The sequence below is a fragment of the Lissotriton vulgaris genome, unplaced genomic scaffold (genome assembly GCF_964263255.1).
Source record: "Lissotriton vulgaris unplaced genomic scaffold, aLisVul1.2 SCAFFOLD_1088, whole genome shotgun sequence".
NCBI classification, from domain to species: Eukaryota; Metazoa; Chordata; class Amphibia; order Caudata; family Salamandridae; genus Lissotriton; species Lissotriton vulgaris.
The window spans coordinates 502,740-522,079 of record NW_028251602.1 but is presented as its reverse complement, the minus strand read 5'-3'; the positions used below and the strand labels follow the sequence as shown (position 1 = coordinate 522,079).

General features: G+C 46.1%; 1 protein-coding gene across 1 annotated transcript in view; it reads right to left on the bottom strand.

Annotated features, from left to right (window-relative positions):
• The window catches only part of LOC147662831 (uncharacterized), a 67,810-nt gene extending 50,025 nt beyond the window's left edge, over positions 1–17,785 (bottom strand). Inside the window, exons 1-2 of the mRNA XM_086950881.1 lie at positions 17,060–17,785; positions 15,961–16,987 (exon numbers count right to left, since the gene is read on the bottom strand). Of these exons, the coding sequence (XP_086807007.1) occupies positions 15,961–16,987; positions 17,060–17,785 (1,753 nt within the window). The remainder of the gene's footprint in view (positions 1–15,960; positions 16,988–17,059) is intronic.
• Between the last annotated feature and the right edge of the window lie 1,555 nt (positions 17,786–19,340).

The following is a 19,340-nucleotide window of genomic DNA, read 5'->3' as shown; positions in this document are numbered from 1 at the left end:
CCCTCCACCCCAAGCCGCCCTTCCCTTACCTTAGGTGCCAACTTTACAGTCGACAGTGAAGTTTCTGGTCAGCAGCAGTAGATATGAGCGCTTTAGTTGAAACGGCTGCTACCGTAATGCGAAGGGGAGGTGGTGAAGGCAAGAAAATGAAGTCATTTGTTTTTATAAATAACAAGCAAGGAGAGGCAAGCAGCGACGAGTGAGACAGTGAGGTACTGGCTCTCTTACTTGGAAGTCAGAGAAAGAACAGGCTTTTTAGGTGAAACATCGTCTGACCTTTGATCTCGGTCTGTGAATGAACAGCAAATGTGACTAGATATGAATAATAATTACAGCCGTTTACAAAAAAGCTTGGAGCGAGTGAAAAAAGTGCTCATATGAAGTGCTCTTAGACAAAGAAGAAAGAAAAAGTGCCTAAAGCAGTTGATAATATGGGACCATTGCAAGAATACAAGCAACAGGGCGGTGCTCCGTGGGAGGGAACAATCTACGAAAAGGAGGGACAAGTAGGAAAGATTAGCCATTTGGAAGCAAGGCTGTTTAAAGGAGATTCGAAGAAACAAATAAAAAGCAATGGGTGGGCAGTAAGCCCACAAAGTTAAGCGCTGTTGCATCAAGACCTTAAAAAAAGAACTGTGCTGATGTTTCACAATATATCAGAAATAGCAGCCCGTCCCGACGTTGTCCGGTTAAGAATTGTTGCCGGCCAGTAGTTTTTTTTTTTTTTTTTTTTTTTTTTTTATTCCTCATATACCAGATTGGGTATTCTAGTTAGGGCATCTCCTCCTCCCTACATTGCGATTCACGAGACTTAGAGGATTATATCCTTTGTAGGGAGGGAGGGCGAAGACCCCGCTCTAGACTTGACTGTTTGCTATGTCCGCTCCATACCATTTCGACCTTGAAGACCCTTTTTACGGCAGGAGAACAAGCACCAACAGTACCCAGGTGAAATCATAGGAATACTGTCATCGGTTCCGCCAAGCCACAAGGGCCGCCCAGATCTTGTCTTGACTGGAACGATCACAAGCCATATCGGACTCACTCACATAAATAATATATTTCAGGCATTCCGTAAATGTAGGGGCATTCTCTGACTTCCAGGCTTTACAGATTTCACGCCTTGATAGGATAATTATATAAAAGATGAATTTAGTCATCAAATCCTGAAGCTGGTATTCTGCCCCTAACCCAAAAAAAATTATCCTCGAGGAAATCTCAAAATTTATGCCAAGTACGTCAGATATGAACTCTCCAATTTTAGTCCAAAAGAGTAACAAACTTGGACATTCTGCGAACATGTGTATATCATCTGCTGCAGGGGCCTTACAACGTGGACAGCTATATTCCAGCTTTGTAATTTTAACCAATTTTTTTGGAGTTATATAGACTCTATTTAAGGTGAACAGATGATTGCGCTTTAAGGGGGCAGATTTCACCACTATATTTAACAATTTAAAAGAGTCTCCCCATAATGCTAGCAAGTTATCACATTGCAGGTCGTCTATCTCCCCCCAGAGTTTGTTAAGTTCACTCTCTGAGATTTCATCCTTCTCATTTAAGGCCTCATACCAAAAGGAGATCTCCTTTTTCCATCTATCCTTTCTCGTCACAGATTCAAATTTTGGGTTGGTTGTGTACTCCCATGGAATGGTAGACCACCAACTTGATAACTGATAGAATTTAAATCTGGTTAGAGTTCCATTTGTCAACCTGGAGAGTGAATCCCACCCCAATAGCTGGGAATCATCCATCAAATCCTGCCATTGGAAAAAACCAGCTGTTTTAAGAGGAATTGATAATTGGTCTCTGAGACATGCTGGCGTCCCAGGTGAATCCCATATGGGGGCCTGGGGGGTGTAATAGGGAATACCCAGTTTCTTTCTCACAAACACCCAGTTTCTCAGGGCAGTTCCTAGCACCTTTAATCTAACCTTCTTGTAGAATCTTGGATCTCCAAATTTGAACAAAAAGAATTCTTGCCCTAAAGGGATACCATGTAATAGCGCCTGAAATAGCCGTCCTAAAGAGGATGTATCGGCTTTGTCTGCCATGCACCTAAAGTTTTTAAAGTGAAAAGAGTGACAATAATACAAAATATCTGGCATAGCTAGTCCTCCAGCTTTCAATTTCCGTCGCAATTTTTTTAAAGAAATTCTGGGCGATTTACAATTCCAAATAAAAGATCCGATTTTTCCCTGTAGTTTGGCGATATCTTTAGGATCAAATGATAAGGGTAATGAATTAAATAAGAAAGTAACCTTTGGTAAAATAACCATCTTAATTAAATTAACCCTTCCAAAGATGTTTAGTTGTAGACCAGACCAACGTTGTAAAGTCCCGCAGATTTCCTTGTAAACTCTGTCCATGTTCACCTTTGATGTTTCTACGATGTTCTGAACTAGGTGAATTCCAAGGTATCTCATCCGGGGTTTTGATTCCGGAAGTTTATCCACATAGTTCCATTGCATGACCTCCGTTTTTTCTTTATTGATTCTATATCCTGAGATCACCCCAAAACTTTCAGCATGGCGAAATAAGCGGTGGATGGATATCTCAGGATTGGATGTATACATTAGGAGGTCATCAGCATATAGTGCGAATCTCAGGTCTAACTCATTGATCTGGAAGGGTTTAATCATAGTATCAGATCTTAACTGGTTTACCAAAGGCTCTATATAAAGATTAAACAATAAAGGAGACAGGGGACATCCCTGTCTGGTACCCCGTGTTATATGAACCCAATCTGTTAGCAGATTATTTACAAGAAACTTGGCCTTAGGACTGTGATATAGCGCTTTTATGGATGCTATAAAATTAGCTGGAATGCCAAACTTAGATAAAGCCTCCCATAAATATAACCAGTGGACCTGGTCAAAGGCCTTAGCGGCATCAATTGCCACAATAGTCAAGGGTTTTTTTTGCTCTGAAGCATAATCTATTGCAGCAATAGCTTGATATGTCAGTTCATTTAACTGCCTTGCCGGCCAGTAGTATATTGTTTTGTAGGATTTCGTTTTGATAGCATTTCTTATCTGTGACAGGCCTGTGAAACGCTCCGAATCACAGTGCACTGCTGATGCACTTAAGAGTGCGCGTTCAGTAGTGTGTGAACTCGATTTCCCCTACTTTATTTTTCCTTGCAATATTATATAGCGCAAACTCGACAACGTGGCATGAGCACAATTTACATTACAGAAGAACACATTCATTTGTGGTAGGCACGGGGAGGCAAAGCGATTTGCCTTGATTTACAGGATGTTGAGCTGATGCCGAGATTCGAACGTAGCTCCCCAGCTCTAAAGTTCGCAATTCTAGAACTTGTGGCGGGAGGTGTGTCTAAAAGTGTATGTCGGTGCTGGCCTTCAATGAGAGAGACCTGTGCATTTTTCAAATCGGTGGTGAAAAAATATGAGTATGTTGCTAGAGATATGGGCCGCCGTGCCACCAATGTACTTACCGGGGGAGGGCAAACACCCATTATTCCGCAACTTTCTTTCCACATATCATCACTCCGCATACTTTCATTACGAAAGTACCAAGACTCCGCAATGCCATTATAACGCATGGTATTACATTTTATATGCTTTTACCACGCATACATTTACAACGAAATTCGTTGAAAATGCATGAATGGTAAAAGCATTTTTTTTTTTATGTTTGGATAAGGTAAGTATGGGTATAGGGGTATATGTTTTGGGGTGCTGAGGTATATGTTTTGGGGTGTTTGGGTATTTTAAGGGTTCAGATATAGTTTAGGGTTAAGGGGTACAGGCAGAGTTTTAGGGTTTAGGGATAGGTTTGGGTTTTGGGGTACAGGGGTATTTTTAGAGTTCAGGGGTAGGTTTGGGATTTGGGGTACAGGGGTATTTTAAGGGTTCAGGGCTTGGTTTGGGTGTTGGGGTACAGGGTTATTTTTAGGGTTCAGGGCTAGGTTTGGGGGTACAGGGGTATTTATAGGGTTCAGGGGTAGGTTTGGGTTTTGGGGTACAGGGGTATTTTAAGGGTTCTGGGCTAGGTTTGGGTTTTGGGGTACATGGGTATTTTAGAGTTCAGGGGTAGGTTTAGGTTTTGGGGTACAGGGGTATTTTTAGGGTTCAGGGGTAGGTGTGGGTTTTGGGGTACAGGGGTATTTTTAGGGTTCAGGGATAGGTTTGGGTTTTGAGGTACAGGGGTATTTATAGGGTTCAGGGCTAAGTTTGGGTTTTGGGGTACAGGGGTATTTTTAGGGTTTAGGGATAGGTTTGGGTTTTGGGGTACAGGGTATATTTATAGGGTTAAGATGGGTTAGTGTTTAAGGGTGTTGGGGTATTTTAAGGAGTACGGGTGGGTTATGATTATGGGATACAGGGGTATTTAAAGGGAGCAGGGTGGACACCCGGAGCTGGAATGTACAGAACCTGGGAAGAAAAAACAATGAAATATTGGGCACAACACTCGCTATTTTTTCCGTAATCCCGCACCCCGCACACCCCCACCCTCACAGCACACGCCCACAGCACACGATATGAGACATGACATGAAGGGCGAAACGTACCACACGCCCCCAGCGTTTGTCACGCCCCCAGCACACGCCCACAGCACAACGCAGACACGCCCAAAAGGGACTACTTTGCTGGCACGGTTCTTTTACCTTTTAAATGTATATGGTGGGCGTCTGCATAGCCTATGTCCTTCTGCTGCAACTGCCCTTTCCAACGCTGTATTGGGTGTTGTGATTGGTGCTGTGGTTCCTGAGATTACCCGCCTCAAACGTTTGGGCTCTCTCTTTATTATATTAGTATGGATATGGATTATTACAAATGAAGCACATTAGTTTTGTATTACTGAAGTGTGGAGAAGAATATTTGAATAAGATTGAAATACATTAATACACAAGGGGATGACATTTGCAAACATTATCCTTTATGTGCAGTAAAACCATATTTCGGTGTAAATGTAATAATCATTTCAATTGAAAATGTTTTGTTTGTAATGGCAGTGCGCTACCACACCAAGTATACTCCACACTACGCCACTCAACTCCACACCACTCCACTCCAATCTATGCCATTCACTCCATGAAACAACACTCCACTCCACGATCCTCTACTCAATGCCACTTACCCCACTCCAATCTATCCCACTCTACTCCAAAGTACCCCAATCCACCCCGCTCCAATTTACCACATTCTAATCTATCCATTACCAATTTACCCACTACAATCTACCCCACGCTAACTCAATCAACCCCATCCCGCTCCAAACTATCCCACTCCAATCTACCCCACTCCACCCCAAACTACCGCAGTCCACTCAGATTTACCCCACTCTGCTCCAATATACCACAGTCTACCCCACTCCACTTCAATCTACCCCAACTGTAATCTACTCCAATCTAACTGACTTCACCCCAATCTACCTCACTCTACTTCAGTCCAATTTACCCAACTCCATTTCAATTTATCCCACGGCAATCTATCCAACTCATCTACACTCCTACCACAATCTACCCACCCCAAACTACCTCAATCTACCCCACTCTAATCTTCCATAATCTACTGCACTCCATTGTAATCTACCCTACTCCACCCAATCTATCCCTCTCCACTTCATCCAATCTACCCCACTCAATCCAATCTACCCCACTTCATCCAAACCATCCCACTACAAACCACCCAATCTACCCCATGCCACTCCATCCTAATCTACCCCACAAAACTCCACTCCAATCTAACCAATTCCACTCCACCCCACTCTACCCAAACCTACATCATTCCAGTTGAATCTAATCCACTCCACCCTATTCCAATCTACCCTACACCACTCCATCCCAAATGTACCTATCCCAATCTACCCCATCCAATCCACCCCACTCAAATCTACTCCGATCAATTCCACCACACTCTATCCCACCCCAACCCAATCTACCCTAAACCACTCTATATAACTCCACTCCATTCTACTCCAGTCAAATGCACCCCAATCCAAACTACCCCAATATACTGCACTCTAATCTACTCCACTCCAGTCTTCTCCACTCTACTCCAATCTACCTCATTCCACCCCACTCTTTCCCAATCTATCCCACTCCAATCCATCCCAATCCATCCTACTCTAAGGTCCAGCTAACTCTACTCCTCAATCTACTCCACTTCACCTAAATCTACCTCAATTCAATATACCCCACTTGACTCCAATCTACCCCATTCCACTCTACCCCAATCTATATACCCCCCCGACTTCGTGCCACTAACTTTTAGCCATGTCGAACAGCAGTCAAACTGGTGTACATCATGGCTAAAATTGTATTGTGGCATACTTGTATAGCGCAACCTTTCACCACCAAGGGCATCCTGGCGCTTTGACCCGTACTCAGTGAAAACAGTAGCTCAGCCTATCCTGGGAAAAAGATGAGTTTTTAAAGCCTTTCTAAAAGATAAGAAATCTTCAAGGCTTCTCAAGGATATAGGCAGAGAGTTCCAGAGTTTGGCTGCCGCTACTCTGAACGAGCGGCCACCCATCCTCACTCTCTGGAATCGCGGGACTACCAGTAGCCTGGATGACGAGGAGCGTAGAGCTCTAGATGGACAATACCAGGCAAACATTCGCCGCAAAGGAATGGGGCCCAGGCCATGAATAGCCCTGAACACAATACACGCTGCTTTGTAGCGCACCCGCAGATGGACTGGCAGCCAATGAAGTTCTCGCAGTGCTGCCGTAGAAGAGCTGTGGTAGGGGCGAGAAAGGGCGAGTTTAGCAGCAATATTTTGCACCCTTTGCAACTTGCCCAGAAGTGTTACCGGGGCCTCCAGAAGTAGTGCGTTACAATAGTCAAGTCGACTTAGGATGGTACAACGCACTACTTCTGGTCTGGCTTGCTCAGGGAGGAGAGGAAGGACCTTGCGCAGCATGCGAATCAGCATCATACATGTAGAAGTGATCTTATTTACATGTAGATCCAACTGCAGGTTAGGCCCAAAAGTAACGCCTAAATTGCGTGCTGATTGTGCTGCAGACACCGTCTCTGAGAAGGACGGAGGCCAGAAGTCTACTGGGAGATCGCGAGGAACTCGATCAGTGGAACAGTGTAAGACCTCTGTCTTTGTTCCGTTGAACTGTAACGAGTTCAGCCGGAGCCATTCCGCTGTCGCCTGCATGCACCGGTGAAAAGTCTCCAGTGTGACTGCATCCTGTCCCTCCAGAGAAAAGACCAGCTGGGTATCATCCGCATAATTAAATGCGGAGATACCAAAGGATTTAATGAGCTGGACTAGGGGGCGGAGGTAGACATTAAAGAGTATAGGGCTGATGGCTGAGCCCTGAGGTACTCCTTGTCCCACTCTCCGCTCCTCTGAACTGAAGGTGGGTAGCGAAACCCGTTGCTGACGGCAGTCCAAGTAGGAGATTAACCAATCCCTGGCCTTGTCTCTAACCCCGCATTCCTCCAGCCTAGAGATCAGGGTGGGATGGCTGACCGTGTCGAACGCGGCCGACATGTCGAGCAGCACCAAGAAAGCTGCCCGACCACTGTCGACTCGCGCCCGCAGATTGTCTAGCACGGTCACCAGCGCGGATTCCGTCCCATGCGCTGGGCGAAAGCCGAATTGCGTCTCATCCAACCAGCTGTTCCCTTCTAGGATCCTGGACAGAGCGCGGGTAACCAGTTTTTCCATAATTTTAACCGGAAAAGGGAGCAGGGAAATTGGCCGGTAATTAGAAAGGCAAGCAGGGTCGAGCGTAGGTTTTTTTAAAAGCGGGGATACCACTGCCTTCTTCCAGCAACTTGGAACAGTAGCTGTCTCGAATGACTGACAGCAGATGGCATGCAGGGGCTGGAAGAGGTCCTCTTGAAACACCTTCCATAGTCTTGGAGGGAGAGGATCCAAAGGCGAACCAGAAGAAATCGTCAGGGCTAAGTCGCCGAACTCCTTCAGGGATGGAAGGGGAAAACTACTCAGCTGGGGTCGACTGGCCTCACTCGCCGGAGCTCCCAAGCTGAGAGCCGGCTCCAGAGAAGGAGAAAAAGGACTACTCTGCTGGGGTCGACTGGCTGCAGTAGCCGGAGCTCCCAAGCAGAGAGCCTGATCCAAAATGGGAACGGAGGGGCCACTCAGCTGGGGTCGACTGGCCTCTCTCGCCGGAGCTCCCAAACTAAGAGCTGGCTCCACAGAAGGAGGAAGAGGGCTACCCTGCTGAGGTCGACTGGCTGCAATTGCCGGAGCTCCCAAGCAGGGGGCCGAGTCTGGGGCTGAAAGGGAGGAGCTGTTCAGCTGGGGTCGACTGGCCGCAGTCGCCGGAGCTCCCAAGCTGAGGGCCTGATCCAAAAGAAGGAAAGGAGGGCTACTCAGCTGGGGTCGACTGGCTTCCGCCACCGGAGCTCCCGAGCTGGGGGGCTGCTCATCTGGTCGGGGTCGACTGGAGGACGTGGCCGGAGCTTCCTGGCAGAGATGAGTAGCCCTCTGCAGGGGTCGACTGGCCATCTCCTCCGGAGCTCCCTCCTCAGTGGTGGAATTCCGTGGGTCCTGCAGACCTGCTAGGATTTTACGGATTTTTTCCTCAAAGGCATCCGCAAGAGAGTCACAAAGAGCTTGCGACGAGGGGACTGCACTAGCCACACACGTAGGGTGAGCCAGGTCCTTGACGATTTTAAAAAGGGCCTGTGCCTTGTTTGGGGCCTGATTCAAAGTAAGTTCAAGAAAGGTCGCTTTTGCTATCTTAATTTGAGCTTTATATTTATGCATAGCAGACCTAAATGCGATTTTCTCAGAGTCTAGGTACTGTTTCCTCCAGACCCTTTCTGCGCGTTTACAGTCGAGTTTGAGCTGGCGAAGTTCGCTCGTGTACAAAGGACTGGCTCGGTTCACTCTCCCTCGTGACTTCCGAAGGGGCGCTAACTTATCCAGCGAGCTAGCTATGGACTGGCAGAAGAGAGTATAACTTTCTTCGACTGTATTGCCAAGTTTGAAGTCCTCGTCTAAGATGTTCGGCAATGGAGCGGTGTTTAGGATACGGGACCAAGGTCTCTCTAGCTTAGCTAGAGGTAGTCCAGCCTTACGCGAAGTAGGGTCCTCCGAGCAAAGGGAAAACCTAATCAGAAAGTGGTCCGTCCAATATTAGCACTTGATGTCCACGAATGATGCCCATTGAGGGTCCGCAAACACCAGGTCCAGAATGCGGCCTTTCCGATGCGTGGAGGCGTTCACCAGCTGTACTAAGTTGATATCTGTACAAGCTTGGCTAAGAGAGAAAAATGCATTGTCCAGCGAGCTGCCTGCCCACAGATTGAAATCTCCAAGAACCAATAACCTGGAGTGGGAGCTAGCAAGTTCATAGATCAGGTCAATGAGAAGAGGAATGGATGGTGCTGGTCCCGGGGGACGATAACAAAGAACACCCGAGCAGCAGATCGACTCCTGCTGTTTGACTGTAAAACCCATCAGTTCAAATCCCGGTACCTCTCGAATCTTTAACTGGGAGAGGGTAAGCGAGTCTCTATAAATGTATCCGATTCCCCCTCCTCGATTAAGTGGGCGCGGTGAGTGGCTGATTTTATATCCTGAAGGGCAGGCTAGGCCCAGCTCGACCTCACAGTCCTCCCGAGTCCACGTTTCTGTGAGAAAGAGGACATCGAGCTGTTCAGACTCAATGAGGAAGGCTATTTCCGTGTGGTGCTTGCAGAGGGATCTGACATTAAGCAAACCACAGGTGATTGGCCTAGAGGTTGAAGGCCTGACCGGGTCCTGACCAGGTCTGAGTTCGAATAGCTCAGCCCGAGTGTAAGCTATACGATTTGGACCGAATGGGCCAGAGGTAGCGGCCCTAAGCGCATCCGTTGCGCGAACGGGCGCAAACGGGCTTACCTCTGGCGCACCTCCGGCGCCCCTACGGCGCCCCCGCTGCGCACCGTCGCTGCGCACTTGTCTAGCGGCCATCTTAAATGGCCGACTGGATGTCACGTGGGTCCTGGCAGGGCGAGTGTCTCTCCCTCACCAAGATGGCGCTGAGAGTGGAAGGACTTCTCCCCACTCCAAGATGGCGCTCAAAACCGGCGCGATGATGCTGCAGTGCCCCCGAGTCCCTTCTATCCCACAAATGTGGGTATGTGGCGATTATGGTGCGGGTAAGACTCCCTTATTTCCCCCTAAGCGGTAGAAGAATGATAATTAAAAGCGCGAAGCGCTCGGCGCAATTTACATAAAACGAGGCAAGTGAAACTTTAAAATTCTACAGGCAAGGAGCGTTATGCGCGCAGCGCTAGAGCAGCGTTAGAACTAAAGCAAGGTCTGAGTGAACGAGGTAGGAGGTCCTACTAATATTACCTCCTCCTCCAATGCGTGGGTCCTGGCAGGGCGAGTGTCTCTCCCTCACCAAGATGGCGCAGAGAGTGGAAGGACTTCTCCCCACTCCAAGATGGCGCTCAAAACCGGCGCGATGATGCTGCAGTGCCCCCGAGTCCCTTCTATCCCACAAATGTGGGTATGTGGCGATTATGGTGCGGGTAAGACTCCCTTATTTCCCCCTAAGCGGTAGAAGAATGATAATTAAAAGCGCGAAGCGCTCTGCGCAATTTACATAAAACGAGGCAAGTGAAACTTTAAAATTCTACAGGCAAGGAGCGTTATGCGCGCAGCGCTAGAGCAGCGTTAGCACTAAAGCAAGGTCTGAGTGAACGAGGTAGGAGGCCCTACTAATATTACCTCCTCCTCCAATGCGTGGGTCCTGGCAGGGCGAGTGTCTCTCCCTCACCAAGATGGCGCAGAGAGTGGAAGGACTTCTCCCCACTCCAAGATGGCGCTCAAAACCGGCGCGATGATGCTGCAGTGCCCCCGAGTCCCTTCTATCCCACAAATGTGGGTATGTGGCGATTATGGTGCGGGTAAGACTCCCTTATTTCCCCCTAAGCGGTAGAAGAATGATAATTAAAAGCGCGAAGCGCTCGGCGCAATTTACATAAAACGAGGCAAGTGAAACTTTAAAATTCTACAGGCAAGGAGCGTTATGCGCGCAGCGCTAGAGCAGCGTTAGCACTAAAGCAAGGTCTGAGTGAACGAGGTAGGAGGTCCTACTAATATTACCTCCTCCTCCAATGCGTGGGTCCTGGCAGGGCGAGTGTCTCTCCCTCACCAAGATGGCGCAGAGAGTGGAAGGACTTCTCCCCACTCCAAGATGGCGCTCAAAACCGGCGCGATGATGCTGCAGTGCCCCCGAGTCCCTTCTATCCCACAAATGTGGGTATGTGGCGATTATGGTGCGGGTAAGACTCCCTTATTTCCCCCTAAGCGGTAGAAGAATGATAATTAAAAGCGCGAAGCGCTCTGCGCAATTTACATAAAACGAGGCAAGTGAAACTTTAAAATTCTACAGGCAAGGAGCGTTATGCGCGCAGCGCTAGAGCAGCGTTAGCACTAAAGCAAGGTCTGAGTGAACGAGGTAGGAGGTCCTACTAATATTACCTCCTCCTCCAATGCGTGGGTCCTGGCAGGGCGAGTGTCTCTCCCTCACCAAGATGGCGCAGAGAGTGGAAGGACTTCTCCCCACTCCAAGATGGCGCTCAAAACCGGCGCGATGATGCTGCAGTGCCCCCGAGTCCCTTCTATCCCACAAATGTGGGTATGTGGCGATTATGGTGCGGGTAAGACTCCCTTATTTCCCCCTAAGCGGTAGAAGAATGATAATTAAAAGCGCGAAGCGCTCGGCGCAATTTACATAAAACGAGGCAAGTGAAACTTTAAAATTCTACAGGCAAGGAGCGTTATGCGCGCAGCGCTAGAGCAGCGTTAGCACTAAAGCAAGGTCTGCAAAACTTGTTGCCAAAGCCAATCGTTTCCGGTGAGGAGACACCTATTTGTTTTGACAATGCTTGTTTTCAGTGGTTTTTTTTCATCATATTCACACGCAACAGTTCCCTACAACCAACTCCAAGCAGGCACAGGTGTTCAACTGTGCCTGGGCACAGCAGGGGATTCCCTAAAGGGCCTGTCTTATGTTTCTTTATTTCTTTCTTTCTTTCTTTCTTTATTTTTTTGTTTCTTTTCTTTTTTTTTTTAAACATCTTTATTCACAATTTTTCAACTACAACTTCCTACCTCCCCCCCCGCCCCCTCGATTAGACAGTAGAAAAACGAAAATACATTTCGTGCAATATACTATTTACAAAATGAGAAACAAAAAAGTCAGCATACAATGTATATTTGTGTTATAGATTGTCCCTCTTCCTGTCTCTTTATTTTTTTATTTTATACATTCTAGGAAGGGAGACCAGATCTTCAAACCAATTTTCCTACGCCACCTACCCTTCCGCCTGTATATGGAAGTCTCAATATTTGAGATGGCCAGGAATCTAGATAGCCATTGGTTGTAGGAGGGGGATTTGGAGTCTAGCCATGCAGAGGCAATACATAGTCTAAACACTGCCATAGCTATAAATATAAGTTCGTAGCCCACCCGGGTTTAATTGGGATCTGTGGCTCCGAGTAGGATTATATCGCTAGTGAGGAATACCGGCATTTTTACCACTGTTAACAATTTCTCAACTTCCTTTTTAAGGAGATTTAAACCTATATAGCTCGAGAATATATGGACGGCGTCAGCACTATACAAGCCGCATCTAGGACAGTGTGTGCTTGCTCCGCTCATCCATTTAGCCATTCTATCCGGGGTGTAAAATAGTCCAAACATGTTTTATAAAATTGCGCTTGCACTTTGGTGGACATGAGAATTGAGCATCTGTAATCCCCACTTTCTCTTGCCATTTCAGTGACGCTTTTGTCATATCATCTGGAAGATAATCTATTATTTGTGAATAGATCCCTCCAATCTTGTCTTTTTTCTTTTCGTGAATCAAGGTCTCGACTAGTTCATTGCTTCTGAGGCCCACGAGTCCCCCCACGTTATGTATCAGAAAATCTCTCATTTGCAAATATTTAAAAAAACCTTGCCAGACTAAACCAAATTTATTCTTTACCACTTCGAATGACAGAATCCCAGCAGGAGAGACAAGACACCCAATTTGAATAACCCCTGCCTCGAGCCATCTATTCATGTAGTTATCCCTAAAGATTTCTGGACGGCTTGGATTATTACCTAAGGGAGAGTAGAAGGACCATCTTCCTAGCCCAATTAGTTTTTTTAACAATTTTCCATACTTTTACGCTGCTAAGGAGTGTTTTAAATTTTTCTTTCTTGTGGTAACTATCGGATTGATGCTTACAAAGGTACCCTCTGTTTTCATACCCAATAAGTAGTTGAAAGATAGAAGGCATGCGGTGCCGTGTTTCCTCGGGTTCTCAGGTGTTCTGCAGAAATTCGCTACTATATAGTAGTACAGCCGCCCAATAATACGCTTTCAGGTTTGGGAGGGCACGTCCTCCTCTATCCTTCAGTAGTGTGAGAAATTTCGCTGCCCGCCTGGAATAGGCTCAGATAATATTTAGAAAGATTCGTTCAAGAGTTTTAAGCCAAGCGGGTAAGAATTCCAAGCATCCTAAATAAATATAAGATTTTAGGAAAGAAAATCATTTTAATAACATTAGATCTTCCAATAAGGGAAAGATGTAGATTATTTAATCGTTGCAATTCCTTTTGCATAATTGGTATCAAGGGTTTCATGTCAACCAGTTTGTCTAAGTCTGCGGTAATATTAATTCCCAGATAGGTAGCTTGGTCCATAACTCTGGGATCCCCCATTGTGCTATTTTTGTTCAGGACAATCTGCGTTTTCCCCTGGTTAAGGGCGTACCCGGATACTAGGCCAAACAGGCACGCCTCTTCCTCAATGATCCTTACGGCATTTTGTGGCTCATTTGTTACAACTGCTTTGTCATCTGCATAGGCCAATGATTTTGTGACAAAGTTTGAGAGATTATGGGTTGAATTCTCCCATTCCCTTCTAACCTACGAATAAAAGGGTCAATATAAATGGCAAAAAGCAATGGTGAACAAGGGTAGCCTTGCCGGGTTCCCCGTGAGATGTTCAATTCCTTTGTTAGGTTACCGTTTACCATAACTGAGGCCCTAGGGTTCAACGGTGCGTGGGCACAGCAGGGGATTCCCTAAAGGGCCTGGCTTATGTTTCTTTATTTTTTATTTTAAAGGGTTCCCGGACATTTTCTTGGGGTTCTCGGACCCTTGCAAACTTGTGTATCCTTATTGGACATCGATAGGGTTTCAGACCGAGCAGCAGGTCTCCGAACATCACAAATGTCTACCAGGGTACAAGACCAATTACTGAGCCTGCACAGACACCTGCCTAAGGTTTGCGGACCTCAAGAGTCATGATGTGGAATCCAACCTCTGTTCAAAATCAGCAATTTCTTTCTACATTTTAACATTAGTCAGCCCCTGTGCCAGGGAGAGACAGGATGGCACCACAGCTCTTTATGGCTTCTTTAGTATTTCTACAGGATGCGTGGAACAAGTCTTGTCATCATGTAATGGTTCAAGATGCAGCCAGACAATCAGGGAGCTTCAGGTCCGTAGACCAAACTTTGGGTTCACGTATCCGGGATGGATGGGCGAAAAAGCTCCCTCATCCAATCGGATCCAATATATTTTTACATTTGGGTCTGTGAGTGCAGATGCACGGACCATTCGTCGGCTAAAGGTCCAGCTAGCTCTATCTTAAATGATTAGTGGCTTAATTTGAGGACCACAAAAAAACACTGCATGAAACTAGCCATGCCAATCCCAAATAGATTTGTGCAGATTCATTGAACTGTGCCAAAGTTATTATATGTGTATAGATATAATTATATCACATGGGATTCTGCAATCCCTGTATTAATGGCAGTCTCTGATTTCTTTATAATCAGGAATTTGTGATGCACCAAGTCAGTGATTATGAAAAAAAGACGTCAGAACTCTGCTTTTATACGTTATGACAGTCGAGTTCTGAGGGCACAATGCCTGCTGCCAGCTCCAGCAGCTGATGTGAAAAGAAGGTCAAGTCACGAAGCATAATTGAAGCAGCTGTTTAAAGCAACAAACAGAACTTTGCTTTTATTACTTCTGTTGTATGTTACTAGTTTACTATGAGAAGCAGAGGGAATATGTTTATTAGTTTCCTTAGATAAAGGAAGGGTGGAATCTTTCTGCATGTTTCTACATGTTTCGAGCTACTGCAGCTTTTTCTTTTTAATGGACTTTTATTGAACTGTTTCTAACATCTTTTTGCAACAAATATCTAACAGTTTTTATTTTTACTTTTGCACAAGAGGTTTTAAGTTCATTCTTCATGTTTGCAAACATGTTAGCTGCTGCATATGTAGGAGCTACGCACCAAGGTTTGTGGGAAAGGTGATGGTGTGACCATGTATTATACGGGATAAAGTACCACATGGTGCATATAATAAGATTATGGCAAGTCACCTCAGAGTTCCATAACCTTTGTGTGTCTGTCTATCATGAGGTGGTGTGCACTTCTGGAGAACCCTGCAGTGACAACAACATCCCTAGTCGGCCCTGCTGTTGAGGCCGAATACAGACTAGGATTTTTATATCAGGAACTGGAGACGGCTGCGTCTTACCCAATGGAACTGTGCAACTAGAAACACAGTTCCCTCTCCAGACTGCGCATGTCTGCTATTCTCAATTAACACCACGTCACTTGCATCCGACTATTATGTGTGATTCTCTAAATTAATTCCTTTCATTAATAGCGCTATTTCCAGTTCCTCAGCCTGGAATGGGGACGAACAAGGAACAACAAGAGCTACTGGCCTCCTTGTCTCATGCAGAGTCCCATAACCAGGTATGTTTCTGCACAGGAAGGATGCAGTCCTGTGTGGAACCAGAGGAAGGGAATGCAGGGAAACATCTCCACCCTGTGTACTCGTACTCCGGGGGTCAGTATTGCTCAGTGGGTTCCATCCAAACCATAATCCTCCCCTCAGAGATTTTCTAAAATCTGCCCATACGCATTTTGAAGAGGTTACATGTGTTAGTTGCACTCCGAGAGTCCATTCATAGTGAAACACATACCTGGGGTAGCTTCGAACAGCAATAAATGTGATTTTGTATTTCCTCTCTCCATTGAGTCTTCATCTGCAGTATTTGTATCCAGTCCTAGGAATGATTGAGGCACACACTGACCCCGCTCATCAGGACAGAGCAGTTCTGCCTTGCAGTTCTTATGTTGATGCTGTGATTCAGGGTGCAGTGGTTCGAGTATGTAGTTCTGATCTGAACCCTCTGCATCAGTACAGGAAGGTTCTAGCTTGTACTTTTGATCTGAACCATGTGCATCTGCACAGGTCTGTTCTAGCTCGTCGTTCTGATCTGGTTTCTGTGCTTCAGGAAGCACTGACTCTAGCTCTCGGTCCTGTGCCGCAGTGTGCAGTGTTTCTAGCTTGTACTTCTGATCTGAACCAAGTGCATCAGTACAGGCCGGTTCTAGATTATCATTTTGATCTGGTTCCAGTGCTTCAGGGATCATAGATTCCAGCTCGTAGTTCACGTTTGGATCCTGCAAATAAGGAAGTTCCTGCTTCAAGCATAGGTGTTGCTGTCGGCATTGGGTTTGTTGTGACCCCAACTCATCAAAGGACAACAGCCCAGACTCTAAGTGTTCGTCTGGTCCCTTCCCATCAGGTGACACGGGTTGTAGGCACTGGTTCTCCTGAGGATCTTGGAAATCAGAACACGTCAATTCTTCCTCCAAGGGATCATCAGGTTCCTTCCCATCTGGTAGTGCAGGTTGTACACAGAGCTTTTCCTGTGGTTCGTGTCCTTCAGGAAATAGTGGGTGTGGGCAGAGGCTCTGTTGCTGCTCCCAGCTTTTACTAGACAATGAGGATGGTTCTTGCTTCAGGGGCTCATCTGGTTCCCTCTTTTCTGGGAAGGCTGACTGTACTCTCTGGTCTTGCTTTGGTGCCTGGCCAACAACAAATTCTGAGTGAAGACACCGTTTTACCGCCAGTGATCTGCCTGGAGGATCTGTCTGAGGGCACCTGGATAAAGGACAATCCTGCTGTACTCCATTTCCATCTGGAAACCCAGTTTGCATGCACTGGTCTCGCTGCGACTCGTGTACATCTGGAAACCCAGGTTGCATGCACCGGTCTCGCTTCGACTCATATACATCTGGAAACTCAGGTTGCATGCACTTGTCCTGCTGCGACTCGTGTACATCTGGATACCCAGGTTGCATGCACTCATCCTGCTGCGACTCGTGTACATCTGGAAACCCAGGTTGCATGCACTGGTCTCGCTTCGACTCGTGTACATCTGGAAACCCAGGTTGCACGCATTGGTCCTCCCTTGGGTCACATCGATGTAGCCACATTGGCTGTAGACAAAGGTTTGGCTCCTCTGGACGCCCTTGAACATTGGTTGGAGAAGAGAGCGTACAGTCCTGCTTTGGTGCATGCCCATCAGAGAACACCGGCTGACGACACAAGCTCGGTCCACCTGGCCTATCAGGCTGAGGTGTCGCAGGAGACCGACTAACAGCACAATCTCTAATGCTCGCCGGACAGACCACCTCCAAAGACACTCCACCATTATCTAGGTAACCTTGATCCTTTTCTATCCAGATTTTCTTAATCAGCCCAGCGACTCTAGACGGTACGTCCTCCACAGTATTCATCATGTTCTCCAGTTTGGCTTCCAACTCCTCCAGCATGGATAGAAGGATAATGTGCGGCAGGTTCTCCGAAAGCGGTTGCAGCTCATTGTCCCTCTGAGTATCTTTTCGAGATCTTGAAGCTGAGATGTCATGAAGAGGTAAAGATGGGACCGTGGCTCTTACGGATTCACGTGAACACTGCGCTGTCACTTTCTTTCCTGGAGCCCGTCTTCTCCCCATTCCGGTGAATTGATGTTCAAGTCTCAATGTCTGCAGAGAGAAGGAAAAGAGAAAAGACAACACGTTATCACAGGACAGTTCGGTCAAAATACTCCTTCCTCTCTCACCAACCCCAGTGTGAGCAGAGAACATCGCTCATTTCTAAACACGCTGAAAATGAATACTTGTGGCCCTGGCATCGTTTGTGGGAAACCGGCGAAATGTTTGTTGTTGAGATTTGGGGTTTGCGACCCAGCCAAGGCCCGCCACTGAAAGTGGTTTGGGTTTCTGCGCGAACATTTAGCTGTAGGTCTACACATATATAAAAGTTTAGATGGACAGAGTAGGGGAAGAGAAATAAAGAGAAAGTTATGCGATTTTCACAAATGGGATTGTGAAAATCCTGAGATCAGTGCTTTGAATATCGCTGCTGCAGCAGGATTGCCCATGGTCAAAATAGGATTTATTTGTTATTACAAATATTCAGAAACTAAAGCTACACTTTCAAGTGCTATGTGCATACTTCTTTTTATTGTAATATTATACCCTAGTCCACTAAACTTAGAACACGTAACCCATAACAGGATTTCCTGCAATAGGAGTAACAAGCTGACTGATCAGCCACATAAAACCTTTTTGCATGAAAAAATATAGACTCAATCGGAAAAGGAAATATATTTATCAATGTCTGTTCAAGCTTCTTTGATAGTTCTTGGCTGGTGGACTATAGCCAGCTTGGGCTTTTAGATGCTTTTGCCGGCCCCGGTCTCTGAAGGTTTAACACGGATAAATATTTTTGGGCATCACACGAACTTCAATGACCCTAAAAGCGGTAATAAATTCAAATGTATTACAAATAGGGAGCCCCAAATATGTGTTGCCCTGGCCCCACAAATCATTAGTATATCAATGAACTAGAAGTCGGCTTCATATGCTAGTTATGAATAAAACAACCACCTTACTTTAGGGAACAAAGTCCGGACATCAAAGGGTTCAATGGACAGAACTGTGGACAAAGGTGCTTAATAAAGACATGTATTTTGAGAGAAGAAACTAATATTGTTCTGTAAAAATATGCTTTTGTTTCCTCCTAGCATACCTCTTAATCCATTGCAGAGACAACCTCCCACTGAATACAAACATCAAAAAACAAGGTCTGAGCAGGTATTCGTGAAAATGAGTAACAACTCCAAACGGACCCATTCTGGACGAATATATGACGTTACAAAGCATACATTTACAACGCAGGCACTTACAATGCAGTTTTTACATCGCAACATCCACTACAACGCATTCGATTATATCGCATGACACTACATCACATTTTAAAAATCTACCTTTACATCGCATTCCATTACATCGCATACTACCTTTACAACGCATACCATTACAACGCATACCATTACATTGCATTTAAGGTACGTATTGGATAGTATGGGGATACAAATTACTATTCTAACTCCTGGGGGTGCATCAGTAGGGTAAGTGTTGGATAGTGTAAGGGTAAAAAAATACTATTCTAACTCCAGGGGGGTGCAACAGTAGGGTAAGTGTTGGATAGTGTAGGGGTAAAAAT